General features: G+C 52.3%; 2 protein-coding genes across 4 annotated transcripts; both read right to left on the bottom strand.

The window, feature by feature from the left end:
• Positions 1 to 1,336: 1,336 nt before the first annotated feature.
• Positions 1,337 to 19,633, bottom strand: Arhgef4 (Rho guanine nucleotide exchange factor 4). 3 transcript variants are annotated; one of them, XM_051152818.1, is made up of 10 exons: positions 19,478 to 19,633; positions 8,447 to 8,626; positions 7,189 to 7,368; positions 6,805 to 6,984; positions 6,059 to 6,291; positions 5,593 to 5,722; positions 3,500 to 3,631; positions 2,673 to 2,916; positions 2,028 to 2,105; positions 1,337 to 1,556 (listed from the first exon to the last, which is right to left on the bottom strand). In XM_051152818.1, the coding sequence occupies exons 1-10, from the start codon at positions 19,610 to 19,612 to the stop codon at positions 1,408 to 1,410; spliced, it is 1,641 nt and encodes a 546-aa protein (XP_051008775.1). In that variant the 5' UTR covers positions 19,613 to 19,633; the 3' UTR covers positions 1,337 to 1,407. The 3 variants fall into 3 exon arrangements, with proteins under 3 accessions (XP_051008775.1, XP_051008776.1, XP_051008777.1); XM_051152819.1 differs by having other exon boundaries at positions 1,459 to 1,556; positions 2,695 to 2,916; positions 19,478 to 19,632; XM_051152820.1 differs by lacking the exons at positions 1,337 to 1,556; positions 2,028 to 2,105; positions 2,673 to 2,916 and adding an exon at positions 2,953 to 3,165.
• On the bottom strand, positions 11,530 to 11,740 carry Smim39 (small integral membrane protein 39). Its single transcript, XM_051152821.1, has one exon. The coding sequence runs from the start codon at positions 11,698 to 11,700 to the stop codon at positions 11,530 to 11,532; it is 171 nt and encodes a 56-aa protein (XP_051008778.1). The 5' UTR covers positions 11,701 to 11,740.
• Positions 19,634 to 20,690: the final 1,057 nt, after the last annotated feature.

The following is a 20,690-nucleotide window of genomic DNA, read 5'->3' on the forward strand; positions in this document are numbered from 1 at the left end:
GACTTGTGTTGCATATTCTGATTTTTTTTTTTTTTTCCATGTAAGTTTTGTCAGAGGTGAGGGTCTGACTAGTACTTGCTGCCCCTTTTCCCAGTCAGGAGGTTGTAAGGGGGTTGGGGCAAGGCCCTCTGTCAGCTTTGGTTGAGGGGTCCTCCTAGGTGGTGTAGGGGGTATAAGCTTATGCAGCTCTACGTGAGCCTCCTATGTCCCTCAGTTCACTAAGGAGGATGTTGAGACCCAGAAATACCACTGACCCCACCCCTTAGCCCATATGTACCAATCAGCTAGATACTCTATGAGGTGGAAGGCGCTGTGCACGCCTGCTGTGCATGGCTCCCTGGTCTACTTTATTCCCCTTCACCCCCTGGGCTTCTGCAACAGTGAGGCTGTGGCCTAGTGAGCAACGCTTCTAGGCTGAGAGCAGAGGAGAAGCTGAGGGTGCCAGCCCTAGGAGGGATGGACCAGCACACAGAAGAAGAAAGTCCCACATAAACCAACAATTGACCAGCAGCCAAGTTACTTTTCATAAGTTTCTTTATGAAATTAAATGTGGTTTTTGGATTAGAGAAGATACAGTGCAAGACTGACTGTCCATGCTTCTGAGTCCTACGGGCTCTGCATGACATGCAGGCCTGGCTGTGTGCCCCACAAGGAATCAAATCCAGTCATTATGGCTTCTCACACTCACCAGGGTAAGGCAATCTCTCTGTGTCATTAACAACTCTCCGTTGTTAAGAGAAACAACACAACAAAATCATAGTGACCAGGGACTGGGTATGTGTGCAGCCACCTCAACTACAGATAACTGTCACTAACCTGGAACCAGGTACACAGTTGACTGCATGGTTTTGTTCTCAGTGCACATGTCACAAGTAAAGAGGGTGACTGGCAGCCAGCAGTGTCTAGGGGGGCCAGGAGGCTCAAGGACAGCTATGGGTAGAGTTAGGGGTGCAGAATTCCTGGTTCTGGGCCTCTGAAGTTGCAAGTGGGATGGGGGCCTGAAAGGACAGAGCAGAGGGGTGCACACCTGCTTTTGCAGGTGGCTCATGGCCACAGACTTGGTCTCCTATCCAGAGGGCACAGGAGTAGAGATAATAAACTTTCCAAAGAATGTTCCAGAGCAGGTGAGCCTGTTTGCACAGCCCGGCCAGTGGTTCTGAGCTGTGGCGTGCAGGCTTACCGTTGGTGGAGGCTCTGTGCCGGTCCAGAGTGTAGGCAGAAGTTGGTACCCAGGTAACACTGCACTAGCAGTGAGGAAGAGGCCAGAGGCGGGGCCAGACTCCATAACAGCTCTGATGTTGCACCTGTTCACTTTCAGTTTGCAAAACAGAGGGCCGAACAGAGTAGGCCTCAGAGAGGGAAGGCCCGGTCCACAAAGTGCCGTCAGGTTGTCTGCTGGGTGCTGCCTCACTTGCGGAAGGGCGCCAGTCGGCTGATGCTCTGCCAGAAGTTAGATGGCTTCCGCCTGGGTTCTGCTAGCACCAACACCTGCTGGGGCTGGCTGGTAAGCAATGCTGGATGCTTGTGTCGGGTCAGGTAGCTTGGCCTGCCGACAGCTGGGTAGGGAGAGCCAACGGGTCAAAAGGTAGAAGACAAGGGCGCATCTGTGGGTTCTGCTGCAGACCCCACACAGGGCTTGCTTCCCGTGGGGCTAGCCACAATACACAGGACCCCAAGTTATCAACAGCTTTTGGCCTGAGCCCGAGGGCTGGCCAGGACCACTATCCAAGAAATGGGATGCTTGTCTCCATCTATAGAGTTGGAGAGTTGGCTCACTCCCAGGCAGCTGTGACACCTACCAGCAGCCCCGGGAAAGGAGCACTGTAGCTCCAGGTGCCACTTGGAGATTGGAGGAGTCAAGCAAAAACTATTACCTGTGGCCCTTACCACCCTTGGAAAACACACCAGTAAAGGGCAGTGGACAGCTCCAAGGATCTGGGTGGCTAGCTGGCATTGCTTTTGAAGTCAGAGATGGAAACTCAAACAAGGCTGCAGCTGCCCAGGGAGTAGGGTGCTACCCCAGTTACCTTTAGGCTTTCCTGTGGCCTGCTGCTTGCTGGCATTCAGCATGGCCTGCTTCCTCTGCACCTCAGTGATGGAGAAGCCTGGAGGAAGAGCACCTATGAGACCATGCCCTGCTTTCCTCAACTGTCCACATGCCTCCTTGGAGGGTCTCCTGGTGCCCCATTCTTACCGCGCTTCAGGCAGCCTGGCATGGCAGGGACTGCCCTCGCCTACTCAGCCATCCTAAGACTCCCTCCACCCCCCCCCCCCCCCCCCCCCGCGACACCAATTTATTTCTCATCTTGACCCTGTGCCCCCTCCCCACTTCTCTAGTTTCCTTCTCATCACCGCTGTGGAGGCTCTTTCCTAAACTGAAACATGAAGCTGGGGGCCAAAGGACAGAAAAGGATGAGAGAGGATTCTGCAGTACCAACCCCGTGTGTTCCCAGGTCTCAGCAGAAGGGCATGTGCAGTGAGGTACTCAGCAGACACAAGTCAACGGGGCTGACCACATAGGAATGGCCCTTTCTTCCAGATGGGGTGAGCCTGTGCTTAGAGGTTCCTGCAGCCTTACCCAGCCCCAAGATGTGGTCTTAATTCTCTAGTTGGCCCTGACCACTTGGTAGGTGGGCCCCAGAGGCTAGGCAAGGCCCAGCAGGATCTCCCACCTGTCTCCTGGTCCAGCCGCACCTGCTCCCTCTCCCTGGCAAAGGCTTTCAGCCAGCGCTGCTTCTGTTCCAGTTTCCTGGCACACAGTAAGTGGCTGTCCCCCGTGGCACCACAATACAGACGGAAGGCGTTCTTGACGCTCACGTGGAGGTCTCGGTCCTTCCCGTCTTCCACATCTACCACCACCAGGTCGTCCATGTCCAGCCGGCCTTTGTAGTACAGCACGTCCCGGCGCAGCAGATCCTGCCAGATGCTGCCCTGAGCTCTGGCTGCCCAGCAGCTGGCCTGGCCACCTGGTCATGTCCAGGGTCCATGCCCACCTCCCCTCCAAGCCACTGATGGGACAGTCTTGTCTTGTGAGGGTGCACATGGTCTGGTGGGCAGAAAGCCTCGGAAACTAAAGCAGCGGTCCACATGGTGTGGGAGAGCAGAGAGAGCAAGGAAGGCTTCCGTCCATGGGGCCATTGTGCCATGGTTTGAAAGAAGCAGAAGCTAGCGGTAAAGAGGCCAAAGGCTGCTGGGATCAGAGAACTCAGGAGACAGAAGCGAAGGCTTGGAGGGGGAGGCATGGTCTGAGGCACAGGCACGGACCAGGTCAGGAAGGAGTGGAGGTGGGCTCAACTGCACACTGTTCAAACAGCCCACCCCGCGGTCCCTGGGCTCACTACAGAGAGCCAGGCAGTCCTAAGGGCCTGACTGGGGCTCCTGAGGACATGAAATGGACTGAGCAGAGTCTGACAGGCTCTTTGCCTCTAGACAAGAGCCCTAGCTAGCCCTTACCGCTCTACTATGAGACTGGTCTGGCAAGGTGGGGCCATTTGGATACCTTTTTACAGTAGATGAGCTGACGGTCAAAGAGAAAAAACATTCTCTGCTGACTCTTGGCTTGAGGCTGTGTGACACGGGTCAGCTCCCCCGAGTAGATGAGTTCTGAGCTCCTGACCAGGAGATCTTCCCCCTGAGTGAACCCCAAGGAGAGCTGTGAGGCAAGTGCATTCATCCAACTTCCTGCCTCTTGGTGAATGGGTGCCTTCCCACTGTAGCCCAAATTGTGCTAGGCCAAGGTAAGAGGGACACTCTTTATCATCTCTTTCCCTTTTTTGCCTTGTTTTGTGTTGTGTTTTGTTTTTTCGAGACAGGGTTTCTCTGTGTAGCGTTGGCTGTCCTGGACTCCTTTATAGATGAAACTGGCCTTGAACTCACAGAGATCCGCCTGCCTCTGCCTTCTAAGTGCTGGGATTAAAGGTGTGCGCCACCACATCTGGCTAAAAGGGACACTCTTAAAACCCAAAGAAGGCCTCGAAGGTGTGGCTGTGGGGGGAGAAGAAAAGGCAGGCTTGAGCGTCCTTGTAGAAGTGGACTTCGTTGTGGCCACTGGCCTTCTATGGCTGTTGCGCTCTGGGAATTTAATGTCACTGTACAGTAGGCAGCAATTTCAAAACGTTTGCAACAATGTAAAATATTTTTGTTGGCTACATTTGAAATGAGATTTTGATAGAGTGAGTTAAATAAAGTACTAAAGTCCATTGCAACTTTTCATCTTGTGTGTGCTGGGGGTGTGTATGTGTTCCTGCGTGTGCTTATGTATGAGTGTGAGGGCCAGAAGTCAACTTCAGGTGTCTTCATCACTTTTCACCTTTTAAAATATTATCTATTTATTGTGGGGAGGAGTGGATTGCACACATGCCACAGCAAGAGTGTATAGGTCAGAGGGCACCTTGCAGGACCCTCTTTCCTCCAAATGGGCCCTGGAGACCCGGCCCCAGTTGTCAGACTTGGCAGCAGGTGCCTTTACCTGCTAAGCCATTTCACCAAGCCATCTCTACCTCATCTGTCCAGACAAGGTCTTTCACTGAACTTCTGAATTCAGTTAGGCTGGCTGACTGGCCAGAAAGTCTCAGGGATGCCCGTCTCTACCATCCAAAACTGAGATGTGGGTTTCGTTTGTTTGTTCATTGAAACGTGGGTGCTGGGAAGCTGAATCAGGTCCTCCTGCTCGCATGCAAGGCAAGCCGGCACTTTACCACCTAGACCCCAACCCCTCTTTTTTCCTTTTGGAGGATGGCTACTTGAAGTACAGACTCCAGGGCATGGCTCATACTTTCTTCTCAACGGACAGTGCTGCTTTAGAGAAAAATCAGGCTTGGCAGGAACTGGAGCTAGATGTATTTAGTACCTGAAACTGGCCATCGGGAGCTGCTGGCAGCCCTCCATCTGGGAATGACTGTGCTTTCCAGTCCTTGGCCAGGCATAGGCCCAGAACCGTCTGCTGCATTGCCCTGCTCCCCCGACCCAAGGGTTAGGATTCAGCACGAGGGTGGGGCCTAGGACTCCTATGCTTTCCTGTGCCAGGGCTTCACTCATATGGGTAGGGAGTACATGGGGCAGATTGCTGGGTGCAGAGGGACAGACAGCAGCATCCTCTCATCCCCAGGCCTTTAGGGAGCAGGAATGTTTAGTCATCACTTTACTTGCTGCCTTAGCAGGCACATGGGAATGAGCAATTCAGAACGACAGTGACAAAACCTTGGCGTGTGAGGGACCATTTCTGGTCCCACCATTGGCTCTAAACTCAAACTGTTGCAAGTTCCAGAAGTTAAGTATAAAACTTAGCAGTCCAGCCTGTCCCCAAGGGCAGAGAAACAAACAGAGAAACAGACCAACATGCCCTAGAAACACAGTCCTTAGTTTAGGGCTGACCCTAGGCTGGTGGTGGCTGGCAGATGCGTGATAGGTGCACACAGGAAAGAGACCATCAGGTGCCAAAGTGGAGGCACCACCAAAGGCCCAGTGCAAGAGAACCTGTCTTCTGGCAGCTCCTGCAAACACAGTGCATCACTGCTTCTCTTCCCTTCTAACAACAGTTGGCAAGCAAAGACCCTCCGCCCAACAGTATTTTCTGGGCGCTGGGGCCCTCACCTCCCAGTCCTCTATGGAGCTCTGCCACTGAGCAATCTTGTCGATGTTCTCAAGTCTCCGTTTCCGTTCATTGATGAGCTGGGCCACGTTCTTCATGGCATGCAAGGCAGCTTCGACGTTCTTAAAGTCCCTGGGGGCAGGACAGACAGAAGGGAGCAGCGAGCTGGAGAGTAGAAAGCCCTGTAGGGGCCCCTTGGCCACAGCCTCACCCCAGCAAGTACAATGGTCCCTCTCCTCCGTAACCACCGGGTTGAGCAGCATAATACTCTAGCAATGTATACCTTTCCCGACTCCAGTACAGCTCAAGGAGGTGGGCTTGCTTTACCTGAGCTGTTTCCCAGTGCCTACAAGCAGTACCTAGCTGTCTGCAAATGGTACCCAACCCTATAAATACTCAACTGGCTGGCTGATGGCACACAGAGTCTCAGGCAGCCGCCCCCCACCTCCCCACATTGTGCCCTCTTACCTGTGCTGAGGCGGTGTGTACTTGAGCAGCTCCGCCAACTGGAGGGGATACTTGCAGATCTTCTGCACTGGGGTCAACAGAAAGCCATCCAGGGAGATGTCAATCATTCTTTGCAGCAGCCGGCAGGCCTCAAAGAAGTACACGTACTTGCTGAGCTTGGTGAGGCGGGAGAGCTCCACGCAGGCATTGGGGTGGTTGTTGCAGTACTCAGAATAGATCTGGAAGTCGGCTTGCTGGGGGGCGGGGGGAATGACACAGCTGGGGGTCAGGATGGCCTGGCTCCTGTTGCCCCCCCAGGCAACAGGCCTCAGCCATAAGGTAAAAGGGACAGGAACCTCTGCATTTGTTGGAGGGGTTGATTCTACCTGGCTAGGTATAAGCTATGTGTAGTAATTCCAGGGATGGGAGGAATCTGAGACATATGTATGCCCATCCTTGAAGCCACTCAGCTTTCTCAATAAGGCTTCCAGGAGATAGTCTGGCTACGCATCTGCTTTTATTTTATTATCTGTTAGTGAAATCACGAAGTGTTCTCAAGGGTAAGCAGGACCAGTCTGCCCAGCAAGGTTTGCAGCTTTTTTTTTTCCCCCTGTGAACCTGGTGTAGAAAATTCTGGGAAGAGAGTAGCAGGTGGCCTAGGAAACAGCAAGGGAGGCAAGAGGGGTGCGGGTGGGGCAGAACCAGGCACTGCTGTGGGTTAGGGCTCAGAGATTCATCCCTTGCGTGATGGGGCCAGGCGCACTCACGTGTTCCAGAAAGCAGGCACCCAGCTCGCTCAGGTGTGGCCGCTCTGTGTTGAACTTCTGCTCCAAAGCCTTCACAAATGCCTTTTGGCAACGGTAGATGTCCTCGATGTTCCCGAAGATGGTGCGCAGCTGCTCTTCGCTGAACATATCCTCCCTCTTGCGGCACTGGCGGACATAGCCCTGGGGCGGGGGCGGGGGGCAAGCTCTCTGGGGACCCACCTGTCTATTCCTCCACGGTCCACACCCTCTGTACCAGTCTACGTCACCACGGACCTTACCTCGTCACCACGGCCGATGACCCCGTCCATCCCATTCTACCCACAGCCTGAGTCCCACATCCCACTGCCCTCACCTCTCCAAGCAAGCCCTGCCCACTCTCCTCACCTCACAGATGTCCCGAAGGTGCTTGATGTAGTCCCTCTCGGTGCTGAGGATCTCATTGATGACGTTGGTGCGCATCTGGTCCTTGCAGCTCGGGGCCTCTGGAACGCTGGCATTGGTCTCCCCAGCCCCGACCCGCGGGGCTTCGTAGTCATCCGCGGGCTCATCCTGGTTCACTCGCAGCTTTAGACAGCAGAAGGTAGATCAGCACCTCCCTGTTGTCCAGTCAGACCCTCCCTGAACTTCACTGCTCCGGGGCATTCGGAGCTGAGGCCAGTAGCTGCCACAGGACACACAGGTCCAAGGGCACGCCTACAGTTTCTCTGCAATTGCCTCCTAGACACAGGCCAGGGCTGGGGATGCCGAGTTTGATGACCACAGCTACTGTGCAATTCACTCCTCTAGTAGACTTTGTTCTCAGCAGGGATTGGAGCAAGCACTGGCAATTTCTGAACCAGACCAACTCATCCTAGGGCATCCTAGGCACAGGGATTCTTGTTCCTAGATAGACCTTGTTAGATCCATTGATAGGTTTAGGGAAGGGTGGGGGTGAGGGCGCTGCACAGGAGAAAACCCTGAGTACCTGGGAATCCCCTCCCTCTGCCTGACCTTTGGGAGTCAGCAGCGATCAAGAGTCCTTCTCTGGTGACCAGCCTGTGGCTGGAACTGGGTCACTTGCTCTCTTGGGCATGATTTTACTATCTATGCCTCTTGCCAGATTTTACCCCTCAGGGCTCTGCATGTTACCTGTTTCCCACACAGCACAGTGAACATTATGGTGCTCAAGAAAGGGCAGAAGGCACTGAAGTGATGGAGTTCTGAAACAGCGCATTCTTGCATTTCTTTTTTCTTTTTCTTTTTCTTTTTTTTCAAGACAGGGTCTCTCTGTGCAGCCTTGGCTGTCCTGGACTCACTTTGTAGACCAGGATGGCCTTGAACTCACAGAAATCCACCTGCCTCTGCCTCCCGAGAGCTGGGATTAAAGGCGTGCGCCACTACCACCCAGCTGCATTCTTGCATTTCTGACCTGCTCTTCTCTCTGGCCCCAGGGGACTTTGGAGCAGGGGATCGACTGTGTCACAGTTCTGAACCCACCCCTCACTCCCTCACCCCTATCCCCACCTCCAACTCATCCAGTCTGAGGCACCAAGTATAGCAAAGCAGAGAGAGGGTGGTCCGGGCCCCATGCCTAGGACTGCAGGACTATTTAGGGCCTGGACTTACAGGCAAGACCCAGGGAAAGCAAGGTCTGGAGCCTTACCCGTACAAAGCTGGCAGGGAACCACCCCTCGCCATCTGCGACGCGGCCCCACCACCATTCTCTGTTGGTGGCATCCATCACTTCGATGACATCCCCAGCTTTGAAGCCCAGCTCCTGGTCATCCATGGTAACATGGTCCCACAGAGCTTCAGCACACACCACATTGCCATCACTGATGAGCTGGAGAGAGAGCGAAGGCACGTGGGCCAGGGAGACAAGGCTGTCCTACCCTGCCCCTGCCCAGCAGCCCTGGAAGGGGTCCAGGACCGCTTTACACAAAAACTAATGAAGATTCCCTCCAGGCTAGCAAACCTTCTGGGGTCAGGGCCGTGCCGTGCCTTGGGCATGCCTAGATTGCCCAAGCTCAGTGAGGGGACCAGAAGTGAACCTGGGCACAAAATGGGATGGGCTGTCACATGTCACACCTTCTACAGCCCTGTTGAGTTTGTGGCTTCAGCTTCAATGCCCTACGCTGCCATATTGGGCTACAGCTGGGACAAGGCAATTAACTGGCAGCTGCTACCTGCTCTCCTAGGCAGCCATTTAAGAGAGGAGACTTGCTCCCTCGGCAGGTTCTTATGGACTTGCATGGGCTGTGAAGTCACTCAGTTACTAGTGCTGTTTTACCAATGACGGTGCCCATCACAGCAGCCAGGTCATAATTGTTGTGTGTTTCTTTAAATCCTTGAAGAAGTAGCCATATGATATAGCATTGCCCCTTACAGCCGGGACATCCACACCAGCTGAGGCACAGTCCTCAGACTGAGCCCTAGAGATCTGTTTTATTCATTCTGTCTGCTTTCCTTCCTTTATTTCCCAGGCAGGAGAAGACAGACAGTTCTTGCAGCTGCTAACTATAGCCTGTGAGCCTCTGCCACTGAGTCGATCACTTTAGATCTGGCTGGCAGCTCTATATACTGACTGGGTTCTTTCTGCCCAGAGGGCTGGTGAGGCGCCTCTCTCCACTGTGTGTGGCCTGACACTGGTCCTTTCCAGGTAGCCTCAATGGTTGGAGCTCTGTGCCCCTCCCCCAATCCATTGGCTCCTGCTTTTCTACTTTAAAAAAATTATTTATTTATTTATTTATTTATTACACAGTCATGTGAGAAGAGGGCACCAGATCTCATTATAGATGGTTGTGAGCCACCATGTGGTTGCCGGGAATTGAACTCAGGATCTTTTGGAAGAGCAGCCAGTGAGTGCTCTTAACCTCTGAGCCACCTCTCTAAGCCCCTGCTTTTCTGCTTCTGAAGGCTGGTTCTGCTTTATGAATAAATGGTTCTGGTGGCTTAAGGCAGGAAACAGTAGTATGTGGAAGGCGTGTGCCCTCCTTCCTGGCTAGCTTAACAGAGAAGAACTAGATTATATAACCCCCAAGTAGGTCCCCACCCCACACACAATACAATTCTACCCCTAAGCTGCCCTACACCCTTGTGCACGCTCCTTCCCCGGGTGCTTCCATATTCAAACCCTCCCGTCAGTCAGGAAGAAGGTGTGTCTGACAGGGAAACGGTTAGCATCTCTACCCCAGTGCCAGGCTCTGCTTTAGAGTTGTGTCTGCATCCAAGGCCATACAGGGATCCCAGCACAGAGCTCTGATTTGTTCCTGGAACCACAGACCTCCAAGCTCTGGGCTCACCGCCTCTGTGACAATGATTTCCTGCAGATGACTCTGGCTGACAGACATGTGTGGGTTAAGACAGGAGGACATAGCAAGGCCACAGGAGGAGCCTGTCTGCTGCAGGCCAGGAGCCAGCAGGCCAGGAGCCAGCAGGCCTTCTATAGGCTGTCATGTGAAGCCTTGAAGGATAATAGGGGGAAAAAGAGGTGGACGTTGGTAAGAAAAGCAGAGGAGTGTTCCTGACCTGGGGTCTGTAATTCAGGGTTGCAGATTTGGGGAAGTAACCCAGATATTCTACATGGCCCAGCATTCTGCTCTGTATGAAGTGGATGAAGTGTCTTCCTCTGTCCCTGGATTCCCTCAGAAAAGCACTGAGAAAAAGGCAGGCAGGCCCCACTACACGGCCTTGCACATCATCTCCTCCTCTTATTCCACAGTCCTTGTAGACGAGTATGGATCCTACACCGCTGCTGAGAATGCAACTGAGGGTGTGGGACAAAGAGGCAGAGATGGTCCAGTGTAGCATTAGAGACAGGTCCCACAATGCCCCTGCCCAGTCCTGTGGAGGCCTGTAGGGGTGGGAAGGAGGTGTTGCTCATCTGCAGAGCCCCTCCCTCCCCCACTCCCCCTGCTCCTTAATCCAGCACTCCAGCTGCCACTGAGGACAGGGTTCTAGCGTGCTTCTGCCTGGCAGTAGGAGCTGGCTGGCTGCCTCTGAGGCAGAAGGACATCTAGGGGCAGGTGGGGCTTGTACCACAGCCCAGGTAAGTTCAAGAGCAAGGTAAGCCAAGGGCAGGGTCAGAATTCCTTCCTGTGCCTTGAAGCTCAGAGGGTAAAGCCTCCAGGCTTTGCCTCAAACTGACATCCTCCACCCCTCCTCCGCGCACACCGTGGACCATCATCGCCTCCTGTATTTTTCTCATATGCGGGGTGATGGCGCCTTCCCACCAAGCTGTCCCTGGGTACCGGATGTGGTGGGAGGTTGTATTCAGAGTGGCAACTCAGGCAGCAGCAGCTCTGCCTTAGGAGACTGACTGGCACTTTTTAAGGCCTAAAATAACAAAACCGCAGGTATCACGTTCACAGGAGGCCAGATACCCTCTACCAGCCTTTTGCAGCCCCTACGTAATTCATGCCTTGCAGTACCACGCACACCCTTTCCAGACAGTCTCTGGCAGCAAGTCACTGCTCCTCCGCATCTTCAGTTAGGGACCCGCCATGTTGTCCCACCCACCTCCTCCCCAGCCTCGACGACAGATGAAAAGCCTTTGGGGCACGTGTCACCACACCCCTCAGTCACCCTCACGGTGGCATGCTCGGGGAGGGGGTTTCCCCCCAGACTGGCCTTGACAGTGAACACATGGTGGCGGGAGTCCTCCCCACTCCTGTGTTCCTGCGGTGACAGCGGCTGGAAGATGCCACTCACCCTGCGCGGTCCCCCGCGGTGCCGGGCGCGCGCAGCTCAGCGGAAGGCCAGTAAGAAGATCAGCACGGCGTTGATGAGAACCAGCAGCGCCAGCACAGCGGAGACCACCACGCGCTGGGCGCCCGGGGGCAGGTTGCAGCGCAGCAGGGCGCGCAGGGCGCCTCCAGGCGTCGCGGGGCCGCGCCGGGGCTGCGGGGGCTTGGCCATCACGCCCGGCCAACCTCCGGGCTCCGAACGCCGGGAGATCCCAGCTCAAGGCTGGAGCCCGAGGCGCCGGAAAGGAGGCGGAGCTGCCTGAGCTCACACGCCAGGCTCCTCCCTCACAGCGCGCTGAGTGAGCCGGCAACTCGGGCTTTAGTGGAAGCCCGAGAAGGTGCTGCAGAGGGGGTGGGTTGGAAGCGACCTTTTAAAGTCGCCCTATAGGATTGCTGCGGCTCTGGGCTGCGTTGTGATCTGCCCTGAACGCTTCCCTGGAAGGGGTCAAAGGCTGAAGTCTGCATAGTGTTTCTTCCTGGCCCTGACCTGATCAAGTGCACAAAGGACTATGGGAGTTGGGGGGGGGGGGGCGTGCTACTCGGGGATCCAGACTCAGGCGGTCCCTGCTGAGCCAAAATGTTTGGCAAGGTTGCTGTTGGAGAGGAGTGGGCCAGTTCAGTTTTGTCATATAGTCCAGACTGGCTTAAAATTCACTTCTCTTACATAAATGACCTTGAACTTCGCATCTTCCTACCTCCTCAGGGCTAGGATTGTAAGTATACACCACCATGCTTGGTTTATATGGTTCTGGGGATTGAACACAGGGCTTCCGTGCTTGCTAGGCAAGTACTCTACTTTCTGGGGCAAATCCCTAGAGGTACAAGGGTTCTTAATTCTAATAACGGTTATTCTCTGGCACTCACTTCGCAGATACGGTGCCTCTGAGACATCAGATAATGAGTTGTCACACAGTCACCTAGTAAACCAGGGTAGTGAGTGACAGGAGGATTTGAACCCAGGCCTGACTGATCACCCTTAACCACCAGAACAGGATTTTGACCCTTTGCTGCGCACGGAGCTGGCTTCTTCACTGGCAGCACCAAACGGAATCTGAAGCCTCAACTGGGCAGAGGCCTCAGCCTCACCAGCATGTCCCTCTGAAACTAACTGTAGTTTAGAGTGGTGAACACACAGCAGAGCAAGCATGGGACCGCCCTGCTGAAGAGCCCAGGGGTGTACACACATCTGTGTGCGGTGTGCATACACGTGTATTTGTGAGAAGGAACACTTCTGTGTGTTGGTTACCTGTGCAAGTGTTTGGGTGTATGTGTGTGCTTCTGTGGATTTGGAGGGGCTGTCTGCCTTCTGCATAGCAGGCTCGGCCTGGACCATCTATCTGGGGGTCTGCAGCTCTGCAGGAAATCTTGTGTACCAGGTGTATTCCCCCTTCCTCAAGGAGTTTGGGGAATGTGCTGATCTGAATAAGGTGTTTCCCATAGTCTTTGGGGCATGTGAATATTTGATTCCCATTTGATGGCATTGTTCAGGGAAGTTTAGGAGGTGTGGCCTTGTTGGAGGAAGTATGTCACTGCAGCAGGTGGGCTTACAGCTGTTCTTGCCTCCGTGTCTGCCACCTGCTGCCATAATTCCCAGCCACGATGGACTCTTAGCCTCTGAGACCATAAATCCAAATAAGCTCTTTCTTCTATAAGTTCCCTTGGTCATAGCTGTTTGATCACAGCAATAGGAAACTCATACAAGGGGACATAAGAAGACATCTAAATGCTGCTAGCCTTCTTTCTATCCCTAACTTCTCTCTAAGGCTGGGGATCTGTCCTCTAATGGCATAAGGCGGGGGATACATGACTTATGTCGTTGTTGTATTGCACACCGTGGTTCCAGGGTGATGGCCACCCAGGAGAGAGGGCACCCTCTTCATCCTCAGGCCCCTGAACACAGTGGGGTCTATGTCACGGAAATAAAACATTCCATCCTTGAAGGAAGTTCCTTAAAACTCAGAAAGTAAACAAAACTTAGGAGACCCAGTAAGCAAACAATTCACAGTTCTCAAAAAGTTTCTAAAACATAAAGGAGTCACAAAACCCATCCCCAGGGTTGTATATGGAATAACAATTGCCAAGGAGAGGAGACTCTGAGTAGTTGAGCTGCCCAGGAGTCCTGCTGAGAGCTCCAGGACTGTAGCTATTAAGACACATGCTGGGCCCTTCAGGGACTCGCCTGCTTTTGAACCAACTATGCTCCTATGTGTGACCTCATTGAATCCCTGTGCTAAACTAGGGTTTCTTTGTTTTGTTCTCGGTACCCCAGCTGAGGCGAGGATATGTTTGTTTGCCTCAGGTCCTGGGGTGGGGTAAAGTCACCCAGCATCACTCTGTTCACTGATCTGCCAGACCCAGAGAGGCCCAGGCCCAGCTGTAGCTATGACCTTCACCTCATGATAGGAGCAGAATCATGTGGGAGCAGGAAATAAGACAAAGAGCCCTTGGGTTTGGGCTGGGTTGAGAATTAAGTGGGGATACAACCTTGCCCGGGGACTCCTAGCTTTTTGGGCCCCAAGAGCTTGGGGTATGACTGAAATCACAGTGGCAACAGCTTTTCTCTGTGTGTTGCATGACTCCAAACAGTAAAAAAGCTTAACAGAGCCGGGTGCAGTGGTGCACACCTGTAATCCCAGCACTCTGGTAGGCAGAGGCAGGAGATCTCTATAAGTTCGAGGCCAGCCTGGTCTATAAAGTGAGTCCAGGATGGCCAAGACTACGCAAGATTGACAGGAAAGTGGAAGTGAGACACAGATGTGTGAGGGGGATAAGGCTGAGCCCCAAGTTCTATACCTTTGGGGTAATGCTAGAAGGGAGAGAAACTGCTTTAGAAGTATGGCCACCACCTGGCTCTGCAGTTTGGGGCTCACAGGGCAGCAGTGGTCTGTGGGGACTTATAGCTGCTCCTACTGTGTCTCAGGAAGCTCCCAAGGCATAAATAACCTCGTTGGTTATCCAACTAGGGTGAGGCACTGACAGGTATTAGGCTCCTCCTTCAGGCTGGAGAGTGTGAGAACCAGGCCAGGCCCAGTGTGTCTTCCGTGACAGGAGCCCAGGTATGACAGACACACTTGGAGCCAGAGGTCAGCTGACTCCACAGTGGGTGGCTTTGGGTCCTGCAGCACCTTCACAAGTGCTACAAAGTGCCGTGGGGTCGGGGGGAGAGGTGCTGAGCACCCAGTGTTCTGGGACAGCTCTGCTTCCCACTGGCAGCCCTCTTATTTACACTTTAAGTTTGGGCAACCCATTTTATGGCTTTCCTCTAGTGCCTGTCTGCCTTCTAGGCTGGACTTTTGGCAGCACAATCTACAGGCTACCTCTATTCTTCCTCCACCCTGGAGCTGGAGGATCCAAGCATCTCTGCGTGCACATAACAGAGGGAACCCTGGCATCCAGTGTTCTCATCTGTGTGGGGAGCAGCTGGGACCAAGAGGCGTTTTCAGTCACTGCCTGACCCAGAGGGTCCAGGCTGCCATGCGCAGGTAGCAAGAGGTTTACACCTTAGGGTCTCCCACCTACCTGTCCCCAGATCGTTGTACACGCCAGTAGAGATGAAGCACAGTGGAGAAGAGGCCAGGCTGGGTGGCTGTGGAAAGGGAGGGGCGTCTAAAGAGCCACAGACAAACACTTCCTGCTTTCACCAGTTTGGAAAAATCTTTGTACAGGGTAGGAAATGCAGCCATGCCCAGGCCCAAGCCATGGACACTCAGAGAAGGCTCTATACAGGCCAAAACTGTAGGAGAGAGAAGCTTGCAGGAACCAAGCCTCGTTTGCTGATTCATCTTGCAGAAGTTAGATAGTCCCAAGGGGCCAGGAACTAGTATGTGCAGGGAATACAGAAAGAATGAGACCCTATACCACCTCTTCGTGCTCCGTGGGGCACACACAAAGGCGGGCATCACACTCATAGCCCACTCCTGTAGTCAGGCTCTCTGCAGGAGTTCTGCATGTTAGGGCAGATCATGTGTGACATGTATGTTCACATACACGAGCCTACACTATGCCAGCAATGCCCACACAATACAAACTGCCTCTCTGAGATCCATTATCTGTCATCTCTTGGCTGAAGGGTTTGGGTTCCCTTCTGCTTAACCCCTGAGAAGTCTGGGGTCTGTAGCTGTGGCTCAGTAGTTAAGAACACTTACTGTTCTAGCAGAAGACCCAAGTTAGGTTCCTAGGATCCACTTTCAGTGCCTTATAACCACCTCTAACTCCAGTGCCAGGGAATCCGATGTCTTCTTATGGCCTTTGCAGATACCCGCGCTCATATGTGTGTACCTCCACACAGACACGAACACATCATTACAATTCTTTTTAGAAGTCCTAAAGGAACTGACAAGTCCTTTATCTCCTAGCGGGGGCATGGACTGGAAAGGTTCACAATCTACAACAAGACACCCACTTCTTAGAAAACACAAGTGAGTATGTGATTGTCCGGTAGGCACGGACTTTCCCTCTACAGCTCCTGTTCCAATAACTTCCAGCAATAAAGTTTATGTGAACCTCCAGTGAAGCTTCCTGCTGGGCCCCTCCAGGTGGCAGACCATGACCAAAGGGACGAGGCTACCCAAGGAAAGCAAAGAAGCCAGCCTATCATCAGCAATCACCTCCTTTCTGGAGCTTCTGGCATCTACTTGATGCCGTCAGCGGGTCAGAAAGCACACACTCTTTCTCAACTCTCCAATAAAGTAGGAGCCCAGAGAAGCCACCCATATCCCCAGACCCACAGTTTTTAGATGGACCGACTAGCCAGAGGTCTGTCCCTGGAGTCTGTGGGACATCCTTCATGCCTGGCCTGCTCTTCCTCCCATCCCCTTTAGAGACCCACTTCTTGCTTTTTCTACGTTAGGATCTAGGCACACTGGCAGCTTCACTGACGTAAGTACTGTGGAGGGAGGGTGGACATGAGTGTGGAGGCTGCATCTTCCCTGCCCAGCCTACAGCATCACTAGAAAGAGACTCCCACCCATGATGGCTGTCTCCTGAAAGACACTGAGCCAACAAAGAAGTGAACCAGCTTAAGGACTGTGACCAGTGCTTACAGAACCCCACAGGGCACCGTTTTCACTATCCTCAAAGGTTTTTTTTGCACGTGGACACCACATACGTCGGCTCATGGGGCCCTCTGTATGTGCATAGCACCTGCACCGTGTCACTGAATACCTTTCCAGAACTTCCTGGCTCTTGCACCGTAGTCCTGGCGCTACAGTTTCCTTAGCCATCACATCTGTGCATGCAATCCTCATCTAGAACTGCAGGGCTCAAGATGTACACATCTAAAATGTCACCCTAGGAAGGACATGGGTAGCGACAAAGCAGCATGACAGGACAGTCGAGGAGTCTGCTCATAGAGGTCCCATGGACACCATTATGGTCCATATCTTCTGACCCCAGGCCTGCAATTAACCCTATCCTCCATTCAAATATTTCTATCAGGCCACAGTGATGGAAAAGTATTACCTCTACCCGCCCCCCGCCCCCCCACCCCCAAATCACTTTCTAGACCTGGACCTCTAAGAAGAGGCCACCTGCCAGGTACCTCACTCCATTTATGTGCAAATAAAGGTGCTGCACCCAGCTCTGCTCCTCAGAAAGATCTAGGGCAGGATAGGAAGGTGGGGAGAAGCATAGGGACAAGAGAAAGGAGAGGAGCCCCCCCATCCACGGGTCTGCTTGGAGTCTTCTGTCTGGTGGGGGATGGGGTGCGGTGGGGGGAAAGGGGCCAGGGCGGCTGGAGAGCAACATTTCCATCACAGTTAACAACTGCTTACAGCCTTTCTTCCTTCCCAGCTACAAACCTGCAATTTTCTAGGAATCTCACCAGACCCTGCATTTACAGAGAAAGGACATATTCTTAACCCTATGTGCAACACTACTGGCTCCCACTTTCACCTTGTCAGGTTATAATTCCATCCAGCGTATTGCCAGGGCCACCACATCCACTTATCAAAAAAAAAAGGGAGAAAAGGAAGAGGAGAAAGGGTTTCTTAGCAGCCTTTTAAGATGTAATTCGAGGACCACCAAAAATAGCACATTTGTTAGGTATTAATGGTGCGTTTCTCTTGAGGACACACAGCACTTGATTATTGACAAAATCTCATCCTCCCTCAGCATTCACACTTAAGTTTGTGTTGAGATGTTCCTGAACTCTGGTTCAAACTTGCTAGGCCTTACGTTCTTTTCCGCTTCGAAGGCACATATCCAGGTTTGGCCTGAGCCAAGGTCCCTAAAAAGATTAGGGGAACTCCTCAGGCTGCTGAGGGTGACAGTGGAACTACATTTTTGTCCTCTCACCGTTGACAGGTCTGCTTGCCATCCACACAGAGATATCACAGCGGCCTGTGAACCATCTCCGGATGGCAGCCTCTTCAGTACCACAGCAAGCCCTTTGCTCTGATGAGGCAAGAGCACATACACAGGATCTCGCACTTACGCAGGACGAGGTCACCATTGATATGTTCCACCCTCTCCCCTCTCCCCAGTGAGAAACCGGAGTATGTGTGACTCTCTAACAGAGAGTTAAAGCTTCAAAAATTCTGCTTAAGAAGTGCTAGTTGATGGCTGGCTACTGGGGGAGGAGGCAGCTGGCTAGGAGGAATAACAGCCTCTAGAACTTTGTAGCACTGTGGGTTAGCCCTGGTACAGTTAAGAATTGCTCCAAAGGCTTGGGGAGCTAGCTCACTGGGTAATAGTACTTGCTTTGCAAACATGAAGACCTGAGTTCAAAGCCTCAGCACCCGTGTAAAAAGCCAGGCATGGTGCCAGGTGCTGGAGGCACATGCCTTTAATCCCAGCACTCCGGAAGCTTGGCAGGAGAATCTCTGAGTTGGAGGTCAGCCTAGTCTATAGAGAGAGTTCCAGGATGGCCAGGGCCACACAGAGAAACCCTGTCTGGAAAAACCAATAAATAAGTAAGTAAATAGATAGTAGGTAGGTAGATAGATAGATAGATAGATAGATAGATAGATAGATAGATAGATAAATAGATAAACAGACAGATAGATGATAGATACATCAGAGACAGACAGATGATAGACAGACAGATAGATGATTGATTGATTGATTGATTGATTGATTGACAGAGCGGGTGAGTAAGCCAGCCAAGTGCGGTGGTTTGTATATGTGAACCCAGCACTGAGAAGGCAGAGACAAATGAATCCCTGGGGACAGCTGGCCAGCCAGCCTAGCCTACTTGAGTACATCCAAGCCAATGAGAAACCCTGACAGTGGACAAAAAACAAAGTGGACAGTGACCAAGAAACAACCACTGAGGTTACCATCTTGTCTCCATATACTCAAGCACACGTGGTCATCTGTACAATATGAACAGTCTGCACAATGTGGATGAGGTTCTCAATGTTTTGAACATTTAAAAAAAATCATAAATTTTTGAGGTAATGGGTATATCTGACGATCTGACCATTGCATACTATACACATTTACTTAAATGCCATACTGTAAATAAATGAAATGAATACAATATGTGTCCTTAAAAATTAAAAGGAGAAGTTGTAATGGGAACCAGCTTCTCACTAATTTCATCTGCTTAGCCAGGAAATAGCAACACCTATAAGTGGCACACGGTTGTCATAGCAACAGCAATACTCTGAGCCTGTGTCCGCAGGAAGGAAACCAGCTTACCAGTTTTCCCTTGCTTCATGCACAGTTTACCTAGAACTTGTCACCTGAACAGAAGTAACAGGGATGTCTTGGTCTCTTCTTCCAAGCCGCTCCCTGGCTTGGCCCTGCTCCTGGATTCTGTACACCCAGGGAAGTTCTGCCTTAAACACATGGTGCTATATAAAAGCATGACCGTGGGGTAACAGGCACAGGATAAGGTCCCTGCGTACTCCCCGGCTGCAACACATGCTTTGAACACAGCTGCACATCTGGCTTGCATGAGCCTGCCAGGTGGCCCTCCTTCCCTGGCTGAGCCTCCTTGGTACTACCTCATTGATGGCCAGCTGTTCTCCGCCTCCTCCACGGTGGCTGTAGTGGTGGCCAGGCGTGTGAAGCTCTTCGTACAGGTCCTCCTCGCTGCCTGTTTCCTCTGTGCACACAGCATTCAGGGTTCCATCGGGCATCCCTGGAAGGAGAGACAGCAGCAGGCACAGAAAGTCAGCTTGGAAGGTGGAGGGGACCATGTGGCAAAGGAACTGGGTGATTTTAGAAGAGGCATTGCATCTTTGGGGGGAAGCAGGTCAGGAGCTAGCCATCCTTGCCTGGCGGATGGAAAGCTCCAGTTACAGATGTCAGTATTGCAAGTCACCTAGGCCTAGGCCAAAGCAACTTGGTAGACAAAGAGACACCAAGGGTTTGCTGGGCTACATCATCCAAGAGCTCTCCAGCTGAGTTCAATTAAAGCCACCTTTAATCCCAGCACTCCGGAGGCAGAGGCAGGTGGATCGCTGTGAGTTCAAGGCCGGCCTGGTCTACAAAGTGAGGCTAAGACAGCCAAGGCTACACAGAGAAGCCTTGTCTCAAAAAGCCCCCTCCCAAAAGCCATTTACAAATGTGTGTCATGGGCTGTAGAAGGCCTAAGAAAAAAGGCTAGTCTTCAGAGGCCTTTGAAATAGTGTATCCAGTTAGATGTTTGCTACCAATCCTGACTCAAGTTCAATCCCTGGAACCCATGTGGTAAAGGAGAGAACAAATTCCTACAAGTTGTCCACTGACCTCTACATGTACACACGTGCACACACTTGTGCGATTTTTTAGCAAAATATAATTTTTGTTTACTTTCGAGATTATAATTTAATTACAACATTTCTCTCTTCCCTTTCCTCTCTCTAACCACTCCCATATACCCCTCCCTGCTTTCCTTCAAATTCATCACTCTTTTTTTCCACTAATTGTTATTGCATGCATATATGTATTTATATATACATATTACTAAATACAACCTGTTGAGTCCATATAATGTTACTTGTATGCTTTCAGGGCTGACCAGCACTGGACAACCAATTGGTGTGCTCTTCCTTAGGGAAGATCACCTCGCCCACTCCCAGCGTTCCTCAGCTGCCTGTAGTTTTTTGTGTAGGGTTGAGGCATCATGCTTTTCCCTGTCCAGTTTGGCGTGTCTATTGATGTCATCTTTGTTCTGCTCATGTTTAGGCAATTATGGTAGTGAGAGTTTATGGGTGTAGCTTTTGGCTAGGAGAA

This window comes from Acomys russatus, chromosome 11, assembly GCF_903995435.1.
Source record: "Acomys russatus chromosome 11, mAcoRus1.1, whole genome shotgun sequence".
Lineage (NCBI taxonomy): Eukaryota > Metazoa > Chordata > Mammalia > Rodentia > Muridae > Acomys > Acomys russatus.